Source organism: Saccopteryx bilineata, chromosome X (assembly GCF_036850765.1).
Source record: "Saccopteryx bilineata isolate mSacBil1 chromosome X, mSacBil1_pri_phased_curated, whole genome shotgun sequence".
Classification (NCBI taxonomy): Eukaryota; Metazoa; Chordata; class Mammalia; order Chiroptera; family Emballonuridae; genus Saccopteryx; species Saccopteryx bilineata.
Window position 1 is genome coordinate 71,607,216 of NC_089502.1, and position 25,161 is coordinate 71,632,376.

The following is a 25,161-nucleotide window of genomic DNA, read 5'->3' on the forward strand; positions in this document are numbered from 1 at the left end:
AGCCATAGGTGTCATATTACCTAATTTAAAATTATACTTACAAAGCTAAAATAATTAGAACAGTGTAGTATTGACAGAAAATAGACACAACGACACATGAAACAGAATTGAGACCCCCAACAAAAAATGTATACATATATGGAAACTATTTTTTAATAAATGAGCCAAAAACAAACACAAGTCCCCCGCCTCAGTTTCCAGGCAAAGAATAAGAAAGAAACACAATGATAGCTCAGAGGACCATAGCTAAAACACCAAAGAAACAGTATTTATTATTATTATTATTATTATTATTATTATTATTACAAAGACTAGAGAATTCTAAGGACTTCATGATTCTTCTATATGTCCTAATTCTAATTGAACTTGTACCAACTGATGTAAAGCTGCAAGCTTTTCTCCCTTGTCTCCAACTCCAGTGATTTGCATCTAGGCTTTAAGACAAGCAGATCTAATCTGTGCTATAACAGCATCAGTATAACCCTGTTTGTTGTCCCACAGCTGCATAAGCGCCAATGCCTATGAGCACTTCAAAAGTAGATCACGAGGGATTGTTTCTGACATTTATGCGAGATATTAGAAGAGTCTCCTCTTGCCACCAAGATTTGAATTGTAAATATTGTCCTGGTTCCAAAACTGTACTAGCAAGTAAATGCCAATCCAAAGGAATCATTAAATGATCATTACAATAGGAAGAGATAAGACCTTGAACATATGGGGACTGAGGTCCATATGTAGCAACAGATTGTTTGACTAGCTTTAAGAAAGTAAATTCAATTCAGTCGAATTGGACATTATGCCCTCCCCCAGGATATTGAGCATTAGAAGGGAAAGGCTGTCAAATAATTGGAAAAATAGATGCAGAAAAATTACTAGAATTAGATTCTAAATCATCATGATGCATAAGCACCTGTTGCATTTCAGAGATTTCAGGGAATTGAAAAATCCTTCCCCTGCCAGTACCAATTAATTCTTGACCTTGAATTGGAGGAGCTGTAGACTGACATATACTTTGCTTTTGAATAGGATAAGCAGTATACTGATTTCCAATCTCCTGTTGTTCAGTGTAAGTTGTAATTTATTTAATAAATGTTTTAGACAGGCAACATCATCTATAGGGGCTCCCTCATTTTTTAGGAAAGAAGGATGAAAGACTGTGGATGACTGAATTTCATTAAAATTATCAGTAACTTCAGAAGCAGAGACAGTATTGTACAAATCATCATTCTGTTTATTCTGTGCTGAATCAAGTCCTTCAGGCTCACTATAACCTCACTCAAGTCTTTGATAGAATTTCCATCTAATTGCAAAGGGCCAAAGGCTGTAGCAATAAGATTATAAGCAGCCCGCATTTCAGCATCAAGCAGATCTCTGAGCTGATGAGCACAGCGTAAAGATTTTCCTACTTGCTGCCAAACATTCAAATTCAGTTGATTACGATGTTCAGGAGTATACCAATAACAATGCTTCTGAATAGCATTTAGAAGATGTAACAAAACCTTGTCTTTTATCTGAATTCCAGATCCCTTTAAAAGGGATTTTAAAACTTGTACATAGTCATCTAATAATAAGTCGGAATTCCCCATGACTTTGCTACTTATTCTCGAAAGTTTTGCGTACACAGCACGTCCAACTTACCCTTTCGGTTTCACCCATTCCTAACCTTCCCTTAAGGCCCCACGGTAGGCCTCAAATGTTGCTGTGAGTTGGGGGAGCAGAGAGAGGGAGATCAGCAGACAAAATCTTCGTGAACTAGCAAAGGACCACTGCTCGCTCAGACAAATGGCGTTGAGTTCGCACTGTGTCCTATTTTTATTCACAAGATTTTAAAAAGCTTGTTTACTTAGAAATTGGCATAGCATCAAGCATAACCTTTACTTAAAGATACACGGAATATATCTGCATGATAGCTTAATAACAATACAATATCAAAAGGCATTAACTGCTATTGCTTCTGTGGTTCTCACAACACTTGACCCCAAAGGCAAATGAATTAAAAATATACATAAATGAATGGTACTGCATCAAATTAAATTTTGCACACAAAATAAGCCATCAACAAAACAAAAAGGCAACACACTGAAAGGCAGAAGTTATTTGCAAACAATACCTCTGGTAAAGTGCTAATATCCAAAATATATAAAGAACTCATACAACTCAAAATAAAAAATTGACAAAGGATCTGAACATTTTTTACAAGAAGAGATACAAATGACCAACAGATATATGAAAGGATGTTAAACTTTACTAGCTGTAATAGAAATACGAATCAAAGCCACAATGAGGTAACACCTCATACTTGTTATAATGGCTCTTATCAATAAAACAACAAATAGCAAGTTTGAAGAGAATGTAAAAAAAAAGAACTCACATACAATGCTGTGGGAATGCAAACTGATATGGTCACTATGTTAAACAGTATGGAGGCACCTCACAAAATTAGAAAACAGAGCCACCATATAATGCTACAAACCCTCTTATAGGAATCTACCTGAAAAATGTTAATTTGTCTCTTTATTGGTATTCTTTATTTGGTGAGACATTGATTTCATAATTTCCTTTAATTATTTAGAACTGGTCTCCTGTAGTATCTAAACATTTAAAACAGCCAAATTAAAGTCTTTTTCTATTACCTCCAATACCTGGACTTCTTCAAGAACAATATATATATTTTTTTGCTCTATAAGATGCACCTGATTATAAGACACACCTAGGGTTTTAAGGAGGAAAATAATATTCCTCCTTAAAAATATAAGAAAAAAATATTCTGAACCAAATGGTGTGTTAAAATATTTAATAAAATATCATATTTTTTGCTCCATAAGACACATGGGCATTTTCCCCTCCACTTTTTTTTTGGGGGGGTACATCTTATGGGGCAAAAAATACAGTAAGTTGATTAAATTTTTTTTCATTTTATTTTTTAATTAGAATTTACATTCAATACTGTTTTGTATCAGTTTCAGGTATAGAGCATAATGCTTAGATAATCATAAACTTATAAAATGTTTCCCTCAATATATTCAGTGCTGACCTGTCACCATACAGAGATGTTAAAATGTTATTTACTTTATTCCTTATGATGTATTTTATTTACATCCTCATCACTATTTTGTAACTACCAAATCATTCTTCTTAACTGCTTAGCATTTTTCACCTAGCCCCCCGAACCTTCTGACATCTGTCAGTCTGTTCTCTGTATCTATGAATCTGTTTCTATTTTGTTTATTAGATTCCACATATAAGTGACATCACGTGATACTTTTCATTCTTTGACTAACTTATTTCATTGAGCAAACTAACCTCTAGATCAGGGGTAGTCAACCATTTTATACCTACCACCCACTTTTGTATCTCTGTTAGTAGTAAAATTTTCTAACCGCCCACCGGTTCCACAGTAATGATGATTTATAAAATAGGGAAGTAACTTTACTTTATAAAATTTATAAAGCAGAGTTACAGCAAGTTAAAGCATATAATAATAATTACTTACCAAGTACTTCATGTCAGATTTTCACTAAGTTTGGCAGAATAAATCTTTATAAAACAATTTACTATAGTTAAATCTATCTTTTTATTTATACTTTGATTGCTCTACTACTGCACACCATGAAAGCTGGAATGCCCACTAGTAGGCAGTAGGGACCAGGTTGACTACCACTGCTCTAGATCTATCTATACTTTTACAGATGGTAAGATTTCATTTTGTTTTATGGCTGAGTAATACTCTATTGTATATATGTACCAACATTTTTTTTATCTACTGGTCTATTGATGGGCATTTGGTTTGTTTATATATCTTGAGTATTGCAAATAATGCTCTAATAAAATAAGGGTGTATTTACTTATTTGAATTAGAGTTTTAGGTTTTTTTTTTATATATATACCCATAAGTTAAACCACTGGGTCATAAGACAATTCAATTTTTAATTTTCTGATAATTTGCCATACTGTTTTTCTTAGTAGCTCTAACTGTCAACATTTCGACAAACAGAGCAAGATCATTTTTCTTTCTTCACGTATTTGCTACTATTTAGTTTTTGCTGATTTATTGATAATAGCCATTCTGACAGGCATGAGGTGATATCTCATTGTGATTTTAATTTAAATTTCCTTGATAATAATGTTAAGCATCTTTTCATTTGTCTATAGGCTATTTGTAGGTCCTCTTTGGAGAAATGTCTATTCAGGTCCTCCTCATTTGTGTGTGTGTAAGAGAGAGATACAGAGAGAGACTGACAGAAAGACAGGAAGGAAGAGAGATGAGAAGCCTCAACTCTTAGTTGCAGCACTTTAGTTTTCATTGATTGCTTCTCATATGTGCCTTGATAGGGAGGCTCCAACTGAGCCAGTGACCCCTTGCTCAAGTCAGCAACCTTGGACTCAAGCCAGCGACCTTGGACTCAAGCCAGCAACTGTCAGGCTCACACTGGTGAGCCCACACTCAAGCCAGCAACCTCAGGGTTTCAAACCTGGGACCTCCCCTCCACATCCCAGGTTGATGCTCAATCCACTGCATCCCACCAGCCAGGTAAGTCCTTTGCATTTTTTTTTACAGAGACAAAGTCAGAGAGAGGAATAGATAAGGACAGACTGACAGGAACAGAGAGAGATGAGAAGCATCAATCATTAGTTTTTCGTTGCAACACCTTAGTTTTTCATTGATTGCTTTCTCATATGTGCCTTGACTGTGGGGCTACAGCAGACCAAGTAACCCCTTGCTCAAGCCAGCGACCTTGGGTCCAAGCTGGTGAGCTTTTCTCAAACCAGATGAGCCTGTACTCAAGCTAGCGACATCAGGGTCTTGAACCTGGGTCCTCGGCATCCCAGTCCAACACTCTATCCATGTGGCTATTGACCATATGTACATCTTCTTTGGAAAATGTGTCTATTCAGGTCCTTTCCTTATTTACTTTTAATTGGATTGGGGTATTTTTAGTTTGTTTTGTTGAGTTCAATAAGTTCTTTATAAATTATGAATATTAATCCCATGTAAGATGCATCATTAGCAAATATATATATTTTCCCTATGAAGTAGATTACTTTTTATTTTGTTGATGGTTTCCTTTGCTTTGAAAAAAACCTTTTTAGTTTGATGCTGTCCTATTTATTTATTTTTAGTTTGTTTCCCTGCTTGAGGAAATATATCTGACAAAATATTGCTAAGAGAAATGTCTGATATTTTAATACCTATGTTTTCATCTAGGATTTTTATGGTTTTAATTCTAACATTTTAGTATATGAACTATTTTGAGTTTATTCCAGTGTATGGTGTAAGAAGATGATATAATTTTATATTTTTTTACATGTATTTGTCCAATTTTCTTTTTTTTTCTTTTTTTCTTTATTCATTTTTAGAGAGGAGAGAGAGAGGGAGAGAGAGAGACAGAGAGAGAGAAGGGGGAGGAGCTGGAAGCATCAACTCCCATATGTGCCTTGACCAGGCAAGCCCAGGGTTTCGAACCGGCAACCTCAGCATTTCCAGGTCGACGCATTATCCACTGCGCCACCACAGGTCAGGCGTATTTGTCCAATTTTCTCAGAACCATTTATTGAATAGACTATCTTTATCTTATTTTGTGTTTTTACATCTTTTGTCAAATAACAATTGACCATAAAGGCAAGAGTTTAGTTCTAGGCTTTCTATTGTGTGCCATAAATTTATATATCTGTCTCAATTTCAGTACCATGTTGCTTTGATAACAATGGCCTTGCAGTATAGTTTGGTATCAGGTAGTGTGATTCCTCTCAATTTGTTCTTCTTTCTCGAGATTGCAGTGGTTATTCAGGGTCTTTTTTGGTTCCATATAAAGTTTTGGAATATTTGTTTTATATCAGTGAAATACACCATTGTTATCTCGATAAGAATTGCATGGAAACTAGATTGCTTTAGGCAGTATGAACATTTTATTACATTTTTTTACCATTTTATTTCTTATATTTTAATTTGTATTGGGGTAAATTGGTTAAGATAAATTTATGAGTTTCAGTTGTACATTTCTATAACATCATCTTTATATTTCAGTGTGTGTTTACCACCCTAAATCAAGTCTCCTTCCATCACCATTTATCCTCCCTTTAACCTCTTCTACATCCCCTAACCCCCTTTTCCTCTGTTAATCATCATATTGTTGTCTATGTCTATGAGGTTTTTTCTAAATCCCTTCATTTTTTTTACCAAGGCCCCCAACCTCTCCCCTCTGACAGCTGTCAGTCTGTTCTCTATTTTTATGAGTCTTTCTATTTTGTCTGTTAGATTATTTTGGTCATTAGATTCCACATACAGTATAAGTAAAATCATATTGTACTTTTCTTTCACTAACTGGCTAATTTCACTTAGCATAATACTCTCCAGTACCATCTATCTGTCGCAAAGGGTAAGATTTCCTTCTTTTTACAACTGAGTAGTATTCCACTGTGTAAATGTACCATAGCTTTGTTAATCCACTTGTCTATTGATGGGCACTTGGGTTGCTTCAAAATATTGGCTATTTTAAATTACACCACAATGAATATAGGGGTATATATATTCTTTTGAATTAGTGCTTTGGGTTTTTTCAGATATATTCCCAGAAGTGGAATTGCTAGGTCATAAAGCAGTTCCGTTCTTAATTTTTGAGGAAACTCCATACTGCTTTCTACAGTGGCTGCACCAATCTGCATACTCAGCAACAATATAAAAGGTTTTTGTTTGTTTGTTTTTGTCTGCATCCTCACCAACATTTGTTGTTTGTTCTCTTTAGTGGTTTCATATAAATTTTTGGATATTCTGATAATAATTGTGTTGAAGCTATAGATTGCTTTTGGTAGTATTAAAATTTTAATGATGTTAATTCTTCCTATTCATGAACATGGTATATGATTCCATTTATTTGTATTTTATTCAATTTATCTTATTTTTTTGGTGTCTTATAATTTTGAGTATAAGTCTTTTACATCCTTGGTTAAATTTATTCCTAGGTATTTTATTCATTTTGAGATTGTTTTTCTAATTTCCCTTTTTGGCAGTTCATTATTGGTGTATAAAAATTAAACTGATTTCTGGATATTTATATTGTTTCTTGCTGCTTTACTGAATTTATCAATTTTACTACTTTTTTGGTGGATTCTTTAGGGTTCTCTATATATAGTATCATGTCATCTGCAAAAAATCACCATTTTACTTCTTCTATTCTAATTTGGATGTCTTTCATTCCTTTTTCTTGTCTGATTGTTGTGGCTAGGACTTCTACTACTACATTAAATAAAAGTAGTAAAAGCAGACATCCCTGCCATTGCCCAATATGAAAGTAATCACTTTTAGTTTTTGCCCATTGAGTATGATATTTGATGTGGATTTATTATATATCATTTTAATTACACTGAGATATGTTCCCTTTATTTGTGCTTTGCTGAGAGATTTTATTATAAATAGGTGCTGGATTTTATCAAATGATTTTTCTGCACCTATTGACATGGTCATGTTGTTTTTATCCTTTATTTTATTTATGTGATGTATCACATTTATTGATTTGTGGATGTTGTACCAACCTTGTATCCCTGGAATAAGTCCCACTTGATCGTGGTGTATAATTTTTTAATGTTTTGCTAAATCTGGTTTGTTAATATTTTGTTGAGGATTTTAGCACTTGTGTTTACCAAGGATTTTGTCCTGTCATTTTCTTATTCTGTAGTGTCCTTACTTGGTTTTGAAATTAAGATAATTCTGGCCTCATAATATTAGCATGGGAGTCTTTCTTCATCTTGAACTTTTTGGACTGGTTTGAGAAGGATAGGTGTTAGTTCTTCTTGAATGTAAGGAAAAATTTATTGTTAAGCCATCCAGTTCAAGTGTTTTCTTTGTAGGGATTGTGTTAATTATTGCTTCAATTTCATTAGTTATAATCAGTCTATTCATGTTTTCTGATTTTTCCTGATTCATTTTTGGAAGATTGTACATTTCTAATAATTTATCCATTTCATCCAGATTGTCCTTTTTGTTGGCATATAGTTGTTTATAATATTTTCTTACAGTCCTTTTTATTTCTTTAGTGTCAATTATGTCTCCTCTTTCATTTCCCATTTTATTTATTTAGGTCCTCTTTTTTTCTTTATGAGTCTCATTAAAGGTTTGTCAATCTTGGTTACCTTTCAAAAACACCAATTCTTTGTTTAATTGATATTTGTATTGATTTTTTAGACTCTATTTTATTTATTTCTGCTCAGATATTTATTATTTCCTTTCTTCTATTCACCTTTGGCTTTGTTTATTTTTTCTTTTCAAGTTCTTTTAAGTATGAAATTAGGTTGTTTATTTGATATTTTTATTATTTGTTAGATAGGCTTCTAGTGCTACAAGTTTATTTTCTAGGACTGCTTTCACTGTGTCCCAAGGATTCAGGGTGATTGTGTTTCATTTTCATTTGTTTCAAGGTATCTTGATTTGTTTCTTGATCTCATTGTTAACCCATTCATTGTTTAGTAACATGTTATTTTGCCTCCACATCTTTGTGTGTTTTTCAGTTTTGTTCTTGTGATTGATTTCTAGTTTCATAACATTATGATCAGAGAAGATGCTTGGAATAATCTCAATCTTCTTAAATTTATTGAGACTTGTTTTGTGTCCTAATATGTCATCTATTGTATACAATGTACCATGTACACTTAAAAAGAATGTATATTCTGGGTTTTTTTTTGGACACATATCTATCTCATCTAATGTGTCATTTAAGGCCTCTGTTTTCTTACAGATTTTCTGTCTAAAACATTTAACCATTGATATGAATGGTGTATTAAAATCCCCTATTATTAATGTATTACTGTCAAATTCTCCCATTATGTCCATCAAGATTTGCTTAATATGTTTAGGAGCTCCTATGCTGGGCACATAAATGTATACATGGCTTATATCTTCTTATTGGATTGTTCCCTTGATTATTCTGTACTCTCCTTGTCTCTTACTATAGCCTTTGTTTTAAAGTCTATTTTGTCAGCTATAGGTATTACTTCCACATCATTTTTTATTTCCATTTGCTTGACATACATTTTTCATCCCTTTATTTCATTCTTCTTGTACTTTTTTTTCTGTTGTGGGTCTCTAGTAGACAGCATATATACAGGTCATTTTTTCTTATTCATTCTGCTACCTTTTGATTGGAGCATAAATGATATGTACATTTTAAATGATTACTGATAGGTCCATATTTATTGCCATTTCATTTTTTTATCTATGTTCCTCTGTTTTTTCTCTTTGTTTTCTCCTTCACATTTTTCTCTCTTCCTCATCTTAATTTTTCTTCACAAAGGCTTCTTAACATTTTTTTAATTTAGCAATTAAATTTTATGGGGTGACATTGGTTCACAAGAACACATAAATTTCAGGTAAATTACTTTGCAGGAGTCCCCAAACTTTTTACACAGGGGGCCAGTTCACTGTCCCTCAGACCGTTGGAGGGCCGCCACATACAGTGCTCCTCTCACTGACCACCAATGAAAGAGGTACCCCTTCTGGAATTGTGGCGGAGGGGTCGGATAAATGGCCTCAGGGTGCCACATGTGGCCCGCGGGGCGTAGTTTGGGGACACCTGCAGTTTATAGCATTGTTGGTTGTATTGTATGCTCATCACCCAAAGTCAAAGCATTTTCTATCACCATATATTTGTCCCTTTTTACTCCCCTTTCCCCACCTCTTCTCTCTGGTAACCATTTCACTTTTGTCTATGTCCAAGAGTCTCAGTTTTATATCTCACCTATGTGTGAAATCATATAGTTTTTAGCTTTTTCTGATTTACTTATTTCACTTAGTATAATGTTCTCAAGGTCCATCCATGTTGTAGTAAATGTCACTATGTCATCATTTCTTATGGTATATATATACCACAGATTTTTTATTGAACCCTCTTGAGGACTACTTTGGTTGTTTCCATGTTTTGGCCACTGTGAGTAATGCTTACGATGAACATGGGGGTACATATGTCTTTGTATACCAATGTTTTTGAGGTTTTTTTGGTAGCTACCCAATAAAGGCATTGCTGGGTCATATGGTAATTCTATCCTTAAATTTATGAGAAACTACCATACTGTCTTCCATAATGGCTGTACCAATTTACATTCCCACCAGTAGTGAATGAGGGTTCCTTTTTCTCCACAACCTCTCCAAAACTTACCATTACCTATCTTGTTGATAATAGCCAATCTAACTGGTGTGAGGCGGCATCTCATTGTAGTTTTGATTTGCATTTCTCTAATAGCTAGCAAGAATGAGCATCTTTTCATATATCTATTTGTTGTTTGTATGTCTTCATGAAAGAAGTGTCTGTTCAGGTCTTCCCATTTTTTAATTGGATTGTTTGCTTGCTTGTTGTTGAGCTTTATGAGGTCTTTATATATTTTAGATATTAAACCACCATCAGACAGTTGTTGGTGACTGTCAACTCCCATTTGATTGGTGGTCATTTTGTTTCCTTCTCAGTTTCTTTTTCTGTGCAAAGGCTTTTTAGTTTAATATAGTCCCATTCATTTATTTTTGCCTTTACTTCCCTTGTCTTTGGGGTCAAATTCATAAATTATTCTCTACACCCAAGGTCCATGAGTTTAATACCTATGTTTTCTTCTATTTAATTTATTGTTTCAGATCCTATATTTAGCTCTTTGATCCATTTTGAATAATTTTTGTGCATGGAGGCAAATTATAGTCAAGTTTCATTCTTTTACATGTAGCTTTCCAATTTTCCCAGCATCATTTATTGAAGAGACTTTCTTTTCTCCATTGTGGGTTTTTTATTTCTTTTTCAAGGATTATTTACCCATATATATGTAGTGTGATTTCTGGGCTTTGATGTTAATTGTTACTTCTCCTCTTTCATGTTTGATTTTATTTATTTGAATCTTTTTTTCTTTTTTCTTGATGAGTCTGGTTAAAGTTTTGTCAATCTTGTTTATCTTTTCAAAGAACCACCTCTTGGTTTCACTGATCATTTGTATAGTTTTTCTAGACTTTATTTTCTTTATTTCTTCTTTGATCTTTATTATTTTCTTTTTTCTACTCAGGGCTTTTTTTGCTGTTTTATTTTTGAATTTTTAATTGTAAAGTTAGATTATTTTGTTTGTTTCTTGAGATTTTTATTTGTCTTCTATGTATTAGAGAGATCTGCTGTGGCTCTGTCTTTGTGTGGTGACCTTATTTTGTAGGTGTCCTGTGGGGCACAGTTACATTTTCTTCTTGGTTTCCTGAACTGAGCACTCCAGGAATACCCTTTGTGTGTGTTATGTGGTTTCTTCTGTTGTAATTGGGTCTTGATTGCTATTTGCCTGGTTGTGCTTGGGATCAACCCTCAGGCTAGCTGACTGTAAAGTTCAACCCTCACCATTGTGTGTGAACTGATGTGCAAGTGCTGACCTCACAAAGCAAATTCACCTCAGCAGATTTTGCTGCCTGTTGATATTACCCTTTGGATATACTGCTTGTGAAGCTTATTGGATCCTTCTCTGATGTTGGCTGTGTTTATTCTGGGTTTCTTGGAAGGGACTCTGGTGCAGGTCAATGTCAGATGCTGTTTCTGTTTTACTCTTGGGACTCTGTTTGGAGCTACAAGTGATCCACAGTTTGTTTCTGTCTTTGTTGGGCTTGGGTGCATGGGAGAAGGCCAAGATGTGCATCAGAGCTGGGTTTTATCAGCACTGAGTGCAGGCGTAGGTCAACAAAATTCCCAAAGCACCACTGGATCCCCCTTCCACTGCCTCTCCCTGACAACTTCCCATTAGGCTCAGTCACTGAAAGAGCCTCTGACAGAGTTGGAAGGATGTGGCTAGTAGATTTCCCATGAAGGAGAGGTGTGGGTTAAGCTTCAGGGAAGGTGGTGGATGTGGCCTCCAGTCCAGAGCCACACGACTTACTTTGACCCAGATTTTGACCTGACCTCAGCAGAATGGAGCCATTAGGAGTCAGACAGTTGGGGGCTCCAGAGCCAGGAATATGGGTCGGCCAAAAGCTGGGAGGGTGGTTCTGTCAGATATCCTGTGAAGGGAAAAGTTACAGTCACGTTTACAAGAAAGTAAAAGAATGGCTTCCACCCCAAAGTTAGACAACTGTGTCTCTGCCACCTCCTGAGTCTTTCTAGACCTCTACACACTGGCCTAGGTTGCTGACTTCTCAGTAGGGCCTAACTTTTCACAATAAGGTGATAGAAAGCTCCAAGGGCAGGCACTTGCTTTCCCCCAGACTGATGTCAAAGGCAGTTCAGTGCCCTACCTAAGAAAGATAGTGTCTGCATTACTGGAGAATGACTCAGCACTGTGATCCTAGCAGCTGTTCATTCATATCTCTCCTCACACAGCACTAGTCTACTCTGTTCTCCTTCTGACTGAGCCCAGGATAAGTGACTGCAAATTAATTTTGTGTTTTGGCCCTTTATGGGAGTAGTTGTATCTCTAGTCATCTCTCTCTGGCAGACAGAAACCCTGCTGCTTTTCACAGCTGAATGTTATGTGGGTACCTCTTCCAGGCTCTGGTGCTCTGAGCTTGAGATTCCTGCTTGGAGTGTAGGCCCTACACTTCTCAGGGTGAACCACCTCACAGCTGAGATATCTCTTGGGAACCTCAGCAGCTGCCCATAGGAGCAGGTCCAGCCCTTCTTTTGTCTCAACACTTCTTACCAGTCCCAATGTGTCTTCTCCTGTGAATCCTGGTTATATGACTTCTTATCAACTGATCTTCACTTGGATATTCAAGATGATTGATTTTTAATTTAGTTGTAATTCCAGTTTGGTTCTGGGAAGACGTGAGTGTAGCTTTCACCTATTCTGCTGCCATCTTGATTCTTTAGATGAAGTTGAAATAACTACCCTGTCTTTTGATTGGAACATTAACATTTAAAGTGATTATTGATAAATATGTACCTATTGTATTTTTGTTATTCATTTTTATTTTCTTCTTTTCTTTTTCTTAAAGAAGTTCTTTTAATGCTTCTTATTATATTAGTTTGGTGGTAATTAAATTCTTTAGCTTTTTCTTCTCTAGGAAGCCTTTCATTTCTCTTTCAATTTTAAATGATAGTCTTGCTGGGTAGAGTCTTTTGGTTGTAGGTCCTTGTTTTTTTTATCGCTTCGAATATATTGTGCCAATTCATTCTCACCTGAACAGTTTCTGTTTAAAAATCAATTGCAAGTCTTATGGAAGCTCCCTTGTAGGGAACTCTTTCTTTTTCAGCTTTTATTATACTCTTTTTGTCTTTAACCTTTGGCATTTTAATTATGATATGTATTAGTGTAGGCCTCTTGGGTTTCATTTTGTTTGGGATTCTCTGTGCTTCCTGGACTTGTGTGTCTTTTTTCTTCACCAGGTTCAGGAAGTTTTCAGTCATTATTTCTTCAAATAGGTTCTTAATTCTTTTTTTTTCTTCCTTATTCTTCTGGTAGTTCAGTAATGAGAATGTTGTTATACTTGATGTTGTCCCAGAGGTTGTTTAAACCATCCTCTTTCTAAAAACCTTTTCATTTTGCTTCTCTTCTTGGATGTTTTCTGCTACCTTGTCTTCCAAATTGCTGATTGGATTCTCTACTTTATCTAAGCTACACTTTATTCATTCTACTGTATTCTCTATTTCAAATATTGCATTTTCTATTTCTGATTGATTCTTTTCATGGTTTCTATGTCCTTTTTAAGCTTACTATGCCTTTGTTGACGTTTTCTGTGTTCATCTATTCTTTCCCTAAGTCCTTGAGCATCCTTGTGACTATTGTTTTTTATTTTCTGGTTATCAGTTTATCGTTTTTAAAAATTAATTTTAATGGGGTGACATTGATCAATCAGGGTACATAAGTTCAGAAAAAACATCTACAGGTTATTTTGACATTTGATTATGTTGCATACCCATCACCCAAAGTCAAATTGTCTTCTGTCACCTTCTATCTGGTTTTCTTTGTGCCCCTCCCCTCCCCCCACCCTTTCTCTTTTCCATCTCTCTCCATCCCCCCCGTAACCACCACACTCTTCTCCATGTCCCTGAGTCTTGTTTTTATGTTCCACCTATGTATGAAATCATATAGTTCTTAATTTTTTTCTGATTTACTTATTTCACTCAGTATAATGTTATCAACGTCCATCCATGTTGCTGTAAATGATCCAATGTCATCATTTCTCTTTTTTTTTTGTATTTTTCTGAAGTTGGAAACAGGAGGCAGTCAGACAGACTCCCGCATGCGCCCGACCGAGATCCACCCAGCATGCTCACCAGGGGGCGATGCTCTGCCCATCTGGGGCATTGCTCTGCTACAACCAGAGCCATTCTAGCGCCTCAGCGCCTGGGCCAACTTTGCTCCAATGGAGCCTTGGCTGCAGGAGGGGAAGAGAGAGGCAGAGAGGAAGGAGAGGGGGATGGGTGGAGAAGCAGATGGGTGTTTCTCCTGTGTGCCCTGGCTGGGAATCGAACCTGGGACTCCTGCATGCCAGGCTGACGCTCTACCACTGAGCCAACCGGCCAGGGCCCGTACCAGTGTTTTTGAGTTATGGGGGTATATTCCCAGTAGAGGGATGGCTGGGTCATATGGTAGTTCTAAATTTAATTTTTTGAGAAACCACCATACTTTCTTCCATAAAGGTTGTACTAGCTTATATTCCCACCAATAGTGGATGAGGGTTCCTTTTACTCCACAGCCTCTCCAACACTTGTTATTACCTGTCTTGTTGATAATAGTTAATCTAACAGGTGTGAGGTGGTATCTCATTGTAGTTTTGATTTGCATTTCCATAATAGCTAATGAAGATGAACATCTTTTCATGTATCTGTTGGCCATTTGTTTTTCTTCCTGGGAGAAGTGTCTGTTCATGTCCTCTTCTCATTTTTTTATTAGATTGTTTGCTTGTTTGTTGTTGAGTTTTATGAGTTCTTGTATATTTTGGATATTATGCCCTTATCTGTGCTGTTGTTTGAAAATATCATCTCCCATTTAGTTGGCTGTCTGTTTGTTTTGTTGTCAGTTTCTCTTACTGAGCAAAAGCTTCTTAGTCTGATGTAGTCCCATTCATTTATCTTTGCCTTCACTTCCCTTGCCTTTGAAGTCAAATTCATAAAGTGCTCTTTATAACCAAGGTCCATAAGTTCAGTACCTATGTTTTCTTCTATGTATTTTATTACTTTAGGTCTTATATTTAGGTCTTTGATCTATTTTGAATTAATTTTAATACAAGGGGACAAACTGTAATCGAGTTTCATTCTTTAGCATGTGGTTTTCCAGTTTTCCCAGCAACATTTGTTTAAGAGGCTTTCTTTTCTCCATTGTGTGTTGTTGGCCCCTTTATCAAAAATTATTTGACCATATATATGTGGTTTTATTTCTAGGCTTTCTATTCTGTTCCATTGGTCTAAGTGTCTATTTTTCTGACAATACCATGCTGTTTTGATTATCGTGGCTCTATAATATAATTTGAAGACAGGTATTGTAATGCCCCCAGCTTTGTTCTTTTTCCTTAGGATTGCTTTGGCTATTCAAGGTATTTTGGGGGTTCCATATAAACCTGGTAATTTTTTTGTTCCATTTCTTTAAAAAAAGACATTGAAATTTTGTTGGGAATTGCATTAAATTTGTATATCACTTTGGGTAATATAGTTATTTTGACTATATTTATTCTTTCTATCCAAGAACAAGGAATATTTTTCCATTTAACTATATCCTTTTTGATTTCCCTTAACAATGCTTTGTAGTTTTCATTATATAGGTCCTTTACATTTTTTGTTATTTTTATTCCTAGGTATTTTATTTTTCTTATCGCAACCATGAAGGGGATTATTCTTTTGAGCTCACTTTCTGATGTTTCATTGTTGGCCTATAGGAAGGCAATAGACTTTTGTATATTAATTTTGTACCCTGTGACCTTACTGTATTGGTTTATTGTTTCTTGAAGTCTTTTTATTGTTTCTAGAAGTGATTTCTGTGAAGTCTTTGGAATTTTTGATGTATAGGATTGTATCATCTGCAAAATGTGAAACTTTTACTTCTTCTTTCCCAATGTGAATGCCTTTTATTTCTTTCTCTTGTCTGATTGCTCTGGCTAGAAGTTCCAGCACGACATTGAATAAGAGTGGAGCAAGTGTACAACCTTTTCTTATTCCTCTTTTTAGGGGAAAAGTCCTCAGTTTTATGCCATTTAATATGATGTTAGCTGATGATTTATCATAGATGGCCTTTATTATGTTGAGATTTGTTTTCTATTCCCATTTTAAGAGTTTTAAACATAAAATGATGTTGTATTTTATTAAATGCCTTTTCTGCATTTATTGATTAGATTATATGGTTTATGTTCTTTGTTTTGTTGATGTGGTGTATTATGCTAATATACCGTTTTATGTATGTTGACCCATCTTTTTGATTCTGGGATGAATCCCACTTGATCATGATAAATTATTTTTTAATGTGTTGTTGTATGTGATTTGCTAGTATTTTGTTTAGTATTTAGCATCTATATTCATTAGAGATATTGTTCTGTACTTTTTTTTGTGTGTGTGTTGTCCTTGCCAGGTTTCAGTATGAGGGTTATGTTGGCCTCATAAAATGTGTTTGGCAGTATTGCTTCTTCTTCAATTTTTTGGAAGACTTTTAGTAGAATAGGAACTAATTCTTCTTTGAATGTTTGATAGAATTTACTAGTATAGCCGTCTGGCCCTGGACTTTTATTTTTGGGGAGGTTTTTGATAGTTGTTTTTATTTCCTACCTGCTTATGGGTGTGTTTAGGTTTTCTGCTTCTTCATGACACAGTCTAGGAAGATTGTATTGTTCTAGGAATTTATCCATTTCTTCTAGATTGTTACATTTGGTGGCGTATAGTTTTTCATAGTATTCTACAATAATTCTTTGTTTATCTATGATATCTGTGGTGATTTCTCCTCTTTCATTTTGGATTTTGTTTATATGAATCCTTTCTCTTTTTTCCTTGCTGAGTCTTGCCAAGGGTTTGTCAATTTTGTTGATCTTTTCAAAGAACCAACGCCTTGTTTTATTAACTTTTTCTATAGTTTTACTGTTCTCTATTTTGTTTATTTCTACTCTGATTTTTATTATTTTCTTTTTTCTGCTGTTTTGGGTTGTATTTGTTCTTCTTTTTCTAGTTCCTTAAGATGTGAAGTTAAGTGGTTTACTTGGGCTCTCTCTTATTTGTTCATATAGGCCTGTAGTGATATGAACTTCCCTCTTATCACTGCTTTTGCTGCATCCCAGAGATTCTGATATGTTGTATTGTTATTTCTTTTGTCTGTATGTATCTTTTGATCTCTGCTTTTATTTCTTCTTTGACCTACTCATTTTTTAAAAGTATGTTGTTTAGTTTCCACATTTTTGTGGGGTTTACCTCTTTTTTGCAGTTGAATTCTGGTTTCAAGGCTTTATGATCAGAAAATATGTTTGGTATAATTTCAATCTTTCTGAATTTGTTGATGTTATTTTTGTGGCCCAACATATGGTCAGTTTTTGAGAATGTTTCATGTACACTATAGAAAAATGTATACACTGTCACTTTGGGTGAAATGTCCTATAGATGTCTAGCATATCCAATTGTTCTTGTGTTTCATTTAAGGCCAACATTTCTCTATTGATTTTCTGTTTTGATGAATGATCTAGAGCAGGGGTCCCCAAACTTTTTACACAGGGGGCTAGTTCACTGTCCCTCAAACCGTTGAAGGGCCGGACTATAAAAAAAACTATAAACAAATCCCTATGCACACTGCACATATCTTATTTTAAAGTAAAAATCAAAACAGGAACAAATATAATATTTAAAATAAAGAACAAGTAAATTTAAATCAACAAACTGACCAGTATTTCAATGGGAACTATGAGCCTGCTTTTGGCTAATGAGATGGTCAATGTGCTCCTCTCACTGATCACCAATGAAAGAGGTGCCCCTTCCGGAAGTGTGGTGGGGGCCGGATAAATGGCCTCAGGGGGCCGCATGTGGCCTGTGGGCCATAGTTTGGGGACCCCTGATCTAGAGCCATCAGCGGTGTATTGAGGTCTCCAAGTAGGATTGTATTTTTGTTGGTTTTTGTTTTTAGGTCAGTCAGTAGCTGTCTTATATATTTTGGTGTTCCTTGGTTTGGTGCATATAAAGAAGTGTTATATCTTCTTGATTCAATGTCCCCTTTATCATTATAAAATGACAATTTTTGTGTCTGATTACCTTTGCTATCTTGTAGTCAGCATTGTTGTAATCACTGTTTTGAACTCTGTATCTGGGTTGATTGCTTGACTTTATTTCATTTTATTCTTTTTCTGGGGATTTTTTTCTCCTCTTTTATTTGGTGCATGTTTGTTTTCCATTTTGGCTGACTCTGTATTTTTTTTCTGTGTATTAGGTGGATCTGCTATGTCTCCTAGTCTTGGCAGGATGGCCTTGTGTAATAGGTGTCATGTGGGGCTCAATAACACAGTCTCCCTTATCACTCAAGGAAGGTCCTGCAGGAATGTCTCTTGTGTGGGTTCTATGAGCCTTCCTATTGTAATTGAGTCTTTTTAAAAAAATTTTTTTAACAGAGACAGAGAGAGAGTCAGAGAGAGGGATAGACAGAGACAGACAGACAGAAATAGAGAGGTGAGAAGCATCAATCATTAGTTTTTCATTGCTCATTGTGACACACTGATTGCTTTCTCGTATGTGCCTTTACCATGGGCCTTCAGCAGACCGAGTAACCCCTTGCGTAAGCCAGCAACCTTGGGTCCAAGTTGGTGAGCTTTTGCTTAAACCAGATGAGCCCATGTTCAAGCTGGCACCTCGGGGTCTCAAACCTGGGTCCTCGGCATCCCAGTTCGACGCTCTATCCAGTGCGCCTCCGCCTGGTCAGGCTGTAATTGAGTCTTGATTGTTGCTGGCACATCCGTGGATGGGTTTGACCTTGAGTCTGTACCAGCCTCAATTTTATTATCTCTAAGTTTATGTCAACAGTGTGGCTAGGAGGATTTGATTTGTTTACTTTGTTTATCAAACACTCAAAAAATGCTTTCTATATGTACTTTGTAAATGTTATGTCATTTAGTCCTCATAGCAATACAATGTGGTAAATTATTTTATAACTGTCATTGAGCAGATGAGGTTCAAGAAGTTACTGAGTTCACCAAAGTTTACAATTAGCACATGGTATTGCTGAGAGATAAACTGAGACTCTCTGATTTTAGTATCTATGCTCTTAGCCACTACTCTATGTTGTCTCCTATATGTGATAAAGTATGTGAAAGCACTGAACACAGTGTCCTCTAAATTATGGGCATCCATTAAATGATGATATTTCATCATTTTAAAAATTTCTACTAAAACACCACACAGCAGGTATTCTTTCCAATTTTCAGATGAGTAACATTGAAGGCAAAGAAGTTTGATAACTTTCCCAAGAATGCACTGCTTATAAATAAAGGATTTGGAATTTGAACCCAGGAAGAGCTGGCTCATTGTCATTTTCCTGTGTTCTGCAGTACAAAAACCACTGAAGTTCACACCTTATGGGGAATTCTTGTTTGAGGATGCTCTTTATTTCCCAGCCACACACAAAAAAAGAAAAAAAAATGTATAAAAGGGGGTTTCTGTCTGGTTTCCAGGAGCAGCTTATGTCATTTCCAAACATTAAAACAGACTCAATTTCAGGTGGAAGCAGAGCCTGAGAGTCTCGCCAAGCTCTTGAAAAGAAAATATATCAGCTATCAGTTTCCCCTCTTTGGGAGGCCCTATATGGGGGGCAATTCCTTTCCTATTGTACCCTTCTCCTCCCTGCTTTCCCTTTCCCCTCCTTCTCTGTCCTCTTTTCTCCTCCTCCTTCTCTTCCTCACCCCTCCTTTTCCTTATCATTATCATCATATTTGACCTCCCAGGAAGCCAGACATAATCATTATTGGTTTTTTTCTCTTAATTTCCATTACTGAATGCTTTTAAGTTGCTGTTCTAAGAACTTCCATGTATTGGTTTAGTTAATCTTCACAACAGTGATATGAAGAGAGAGCTACAACAATTTCTGCCTCACATATGAGGAAATAGAAACCCAGAGAGGCACCTGGTTAATAGCCTTCTCAGAGGTGACCTTGGAAGATGTGAAGATGTTGATCATTGTAAAAATGCTGGAAGTTGCTATGGGAAAGCTGAGGGTATAATAGTAATTAGGAACTGGACTTTAAAAGCATAACTGCTAAAATTACCTGGCCTTCCCTTGTGGAGTGAGCCATCCTCAATATTAAAGCAACTTTTGGAACAAAATATGTATACAAAATTCATTGCCATTGTGTCAAATATGTAAATAGCACCCCAGATTGAGTTGTTCTGATTGGAAGGCCTGGGTTTTAGTTGTGGCTTTGCTCTTAACTTGCCAGTTAGCTTTCTCTCTCTGGTTCTCATCTGTAAAATGTCGGTAATAATAATGCTTGCTCTACTAACAGTACGGGGTTATTAATGCGAACATCAAACAAAAATATTGAAGAAGGTGCTTTAAGTGTAAAGCACTTTACCAATCTAACAACTTCACTTACTATCCATCTTCTCTCTCTCTCTTTCATCCCATTTATCTTCTTTCACTCTATTTTTGTTATTTCTTTTCTCTTCTTTATTCTCCCTAAACCAGGTCTGAGACTTAATTAACTGCAGCACTGTACTTAGGTAGAAGAGACAGAGGCTACAGGGGCAAACTTGGGTCTAACTCCTGGCTTTGCCCCTTTCTAGTTATTGTTGGGCAATTACTATACCCTTTTTAAGACCCAGTTTTACCATCTGTAAAAATGGACATACATAACACTTTCCTTACAAAGATGTTGGAAGATGTGGTAGATTGTCTGCACATATGGCCAACAATTCTTTCCATCTTTAACATGCAGATAGCTCCTTCCATCAAGAGATGGAGTCTATCTGCCTCGCACCTTTAATCTGGGCTGTCTCTGTGACTTGCTTTGACCAAAAGAGTAGAGCAACAGTGTTGCTGTATAATTTCTGATCTTACATCACAAAGAGCCTTGCAGCTTTGATTTTCACCCTCTTGCAGGCCTGCTACCAGGTTTTAAAAAATGTCTGATTACTGTACTTGGAAAGAGAGGACAAATGGAGAAAAAAAGCACAATATACTATAAAGTGAGGCTGAGGTTTCAGCCACCACTGCTAAGTTGCCACATATTTGCATGCATAAATCCTGGATCTTTGGGTCTCAGCCAAGCTGTCTGAAGCAAAAACCTCATGGGGTAATAAGCCATTCCCAGCAAGCCCTGCTTAAATTGCAGTGTCATGAACAAATAGTGATGGTATTAAGTCACTAAGTTTTGAGGTGCTTTGTTTCACAATACATAAATGAACTGAAAGAAACTGAATGAGATAGTACACCTTACCCAGTGCCTGTCAGTTATAGGTGCTTAAGACATGACTGTTCCCTTGCCAGTCATAAGTGCTGCTGGGAAATGACTGACCTGGCTAGTGGTGCTACAACCAAATTGCCAGATCTGACCTCCATTGTGCCACAGGTACACAGCAATGACTGCTCCTATACTTTACAGGGACTTATGCCTTTCCAGGGTAAGGTGCCCTCCCAAGTCGAATATCCTCCCTCTGCCCAGAGTGAGTCTGAGCCATCTCCAAAGCAGGCTTGGAACTAAACAAAACCTGGGATGATAGAGTAATATAAGATAACACAAATAAATTTTTTTTTACTTGTCATCCAATCTAAATTTTTCCAGAGGCAGAAAGGGAATAAGAAAACTCACACTTGTGAGTGCTTACTATGTGCCTGGTATTGCTCATAGTAACCCCAGAAGCAGGTATTATTATTTTCTCCATTTTCCAGATGAGGACATGAAGGCAATGAAATTTTTGTCAGCTATTGGGTTTCTGGGGAGCACTAGAACAGTCTGATGCTTGGGATATTAATTAGAGTCAGCACTTATGGAAGAGAAGGGAAGAGGATAAGGCAAGATGGGACAGAGGGAGATACTGAATTGCAGCACAGTCTTATTGGAAACCTATCTTCCCTATGGGGATCTCTGAAGCTGGGCAGGCCCTTCAGAGTTTTCCCCTATTGTATCCCATGCCTTTATGTTCTTGCATCAGTCACTAGATTTCTAGTCCCTGGTTTCTAGTTCCGTTATTTCAACAACGTCTATCATCATGACATTCCAAAGGGGAGAAGAAATGACCATGAAGAAAAAGTAGGAAAAAAAATGGTATCTGAAACCAGACAAATCTGGGTATAAATCCTAAAACTTCTCTTACTAGATGTTTGTTCACTATGGACAAGTTATTCAATTTCTCTCAACTTCAGTTTACCTTTTTGAGAAATGGTCATAAGAATACTTAGCTTTAAAGGCTGTTCTGAATATCGAATGCAGTCATTTGTATAAAGCATATTGTATAGAGACATGGCATAGATTAAGTACTAAATAAATGAAATTACAAATGCAAGATAAATTATTGTGCACTGGTGTATGCAGTTTCCTCATTTGTATGATGAAGTAAATAAGAATGGAGAAGAACTACCCAGAAGGGGAAAGGGCATTACATCTTTTTATTACCTGGTACTTATAAGCACTCAGTCAATATTTACTCCAATGAACAAATGTTTATTTAAAAGGATTTGTATAGACGTAACACTCTTCCTTTCAAAGAGCAGAAGAATCTCTTATATTTTGAACACACAGACAGTGTGAAAACTTAAAACTGCAGTTAAAGGAGTAAGGAAAAATATCTTTCCTTCTCCAGATAGGGACTGAGACCTGGAACTAAAGCTTTTTTCAGTCAACCAGCCCTCATCCCTGTCCCTTAAGTCTGAGAGTGACTTTATTAGAGATCTGGCTTTGGTGGAATGAAGAACTGTAGGGCTTGGGGACCCTGCTGCCTTTTTTGAGAGGGGGAGGAAAGGCCACCTACACAATCCACAGGAAAGGGGGTGGCCAGCAGCTGACCTGAGCTGAGGCTTCCTTACAGAATAAGGAAGACTTAAGAGAAGGTAGGATGAATGGAGAAGTCCCACCCACTCACATGGGTAAAGTAATTGCACTCACTTGAATTTCAGCCCACTCCTGTAACCCCTAAGATATACAACTGAGTAAGTGCCAGATTAATGGTTTTGAACAAAAGGCAACACAATTGTCAGCCCTAGACCAATAGCTTAAACAGGCGAGTTAGGAAGGGCTTAAGAAGTTGGTTTAGCTCCAGCTCTCTGATTTCATAGTGGGGAACTTCTACTTCTAATTTTCAAAAACTAGGACTATGGAGGAAAGTCCCATGAATCTCAAAATCCCCAGACACACAGCCTGGTAACTGAGAACTTTTGTTTATCTGGGAAACTGGGGTTGGATGGGATGGTGAATTCTATAATAACAGCCAAACCTCCAAAATTAATAGAAAAAGGAGGGCTTGTCCAATTTACCTCTGGCCTTGAAGATGAGATGAGTGTAGGGAAGACATATGTACCAAACCTATTGGAAAATCCGGAAAGAAGACTGTTGTCCCTTCCAAGTCTCAGGCAAAGGGACAGGGAAAGGGCACACTGGAGCCTTGACAAAAAGCAAGACATGGGCCTCCCTCAACCCTCAGACCTTAGGTCTCAGTCCTTAGTCATAAGGGACAGAGAATCACATGGGTGCCTTCTGCCTTGTCCTTAGGTGGAAATTGAAATGTGTCCAAACAAGGGTGGAAATTGAAATGTGAGTGAGAGAGAAGGTATTATTGGACATACTGTCATTAGCACCTGAACCACATCTCTTCCTAAACCAGAAACTCCAAGAACAGAAAGAAATAAGAGCAAAACGAGAGAGGGGTTGTGCTTCCATCACATTAAATAGGAGACTTGGTAGAGGTGGGAGAGGGATGTTTCACATCAGGACATCAATCACTGGCCAAAGGGAGTGGTTATGAGCAGCAGAGCTCTATGTGTTCTCTCTGTCTTCATTCATCCTGCTTCCGTTTTGGCTTTTTGGGGTTCCGAGACCGACTCTTGGCTTTGCACAGAGGGCATATAGGTGCGTTCCGGTGAATTTGCTGATGACATGACAAGCAGGCCTGGTGGGGTATACAGGACAAAGAAAGTCAGTGGTCAGATTCTTCTAGCCTGTGGTTCAGCCTTCTGATCCCCAGGGGTCCAGAAAACAATTGTGATTTTATCCCAACAGGAAGGAGCAGTAATTCGTGAGTAAATCCAAGAAGACAGAACAGTGCTCGATGTAAGGGATGCAAAGTATATCAGGGAGTGAGGATCAAAAATGGGTATTGAGGAAAAACATCCAAAACTTGGAAATAAAGCAATATGAGCATCCATTCAGCATTACACTGGAACTAGGTTTCACAGGCCCCCTCAAAAATCAGTTCTCTAAGACAGGTATCAGTAAACATTTTCTGTACAGGCCAAAATAATAAATACTTTTGATTTTTCAGATCAAATGGTCTTCATTGTAATTTCTCAATACTATCTGTTTTGCATGAAAGAATCCATAGACAATAGATACATCAGCAGGCATGCATGTGGACCAACAAGACTTTACTTACAAAAAATAAGCAGTTCAGACTTGGCTTGTGGGCTCTAGTTTGCTACCACCTGCTCTAGGAGGATGACCCTTGGTTTGACTATTTACTTTTTAAAAAAAATTTACTATTGATCAGGGTCCGGACTCCATGACATATGCTGATAAACTACAAATGATTTTTGCCGAGTAAAGATGCAGATTATTTCTGTTCCAAAGACAAGATAATCACAAATGTTATACTGTTATTGTCCTTTATGACATTAACCAGTTCTGTATTTCACTTTGCAAATTTATTTCAGTATTTCTTTCCTGACTATATAATTATCTGTTCCTCAAATGCTCTTGGGACTAGCTTTGTAATCCTGTAGACTCTGTCATTAAAGGTACATACTTACTCTATATTTCTACCAGTCATTTTTCTAACTTTTTTTTTTTTTAGTGAGAGAGACACACAGAGAGAGGGATGGATAGGGACAGACAGGAAGTGAGAGAGATGAGAAGCATTAGTTCTTTGTTGTGGCACCTTAGTTGTTCATTGATTGCTTTCTCATATGTGCCTTGAGGGCTAAAGCAGACCGAGTGACCCCTTACTCAAGCCAGCGACCTTGGGTTCAAGCTGGCAACCTTGGGCTTCAAGCCAGAGATGTTTGGGCTCAATGTCTATGAGCCCATGCTCAAACCAGCAACCCTGTGCTCAAGCTGGTAAGCTGTCACTC

The 25,161-nt window shown here is 36.7% G+C and overlaps 1 protein-coding gene across 4 annotated transcripts in view; it reads right to left on the bottom strand.

Moving 5' to 3' along the window:
- Positions 1-22,726: 22,726 nt before the first annotated feature.
- ZC4H2 (zinc finger C4H2-type containing) overlaps positions 22,727-25,161 on the bottom strand; it is a 34,848-nt gene continuing 32,413 nt past the window's right edge. For all 4 annotated transcript variants that reach the window (XM_066250103.1, XM_066250100.1, XM_066250102.1 and 1 more), the window contains one exon: positions 22,727-23,984. In XM_066250103.1, coding sequence (XP_066106200.1) covers positions 23,852-23,984 — 133 coding nt within the window. In that variant the 3' untranslated portion in view covers positions 22,727-23,851. The remainder of the gene's footprint in view (positions 23,985-25,161) is intronic.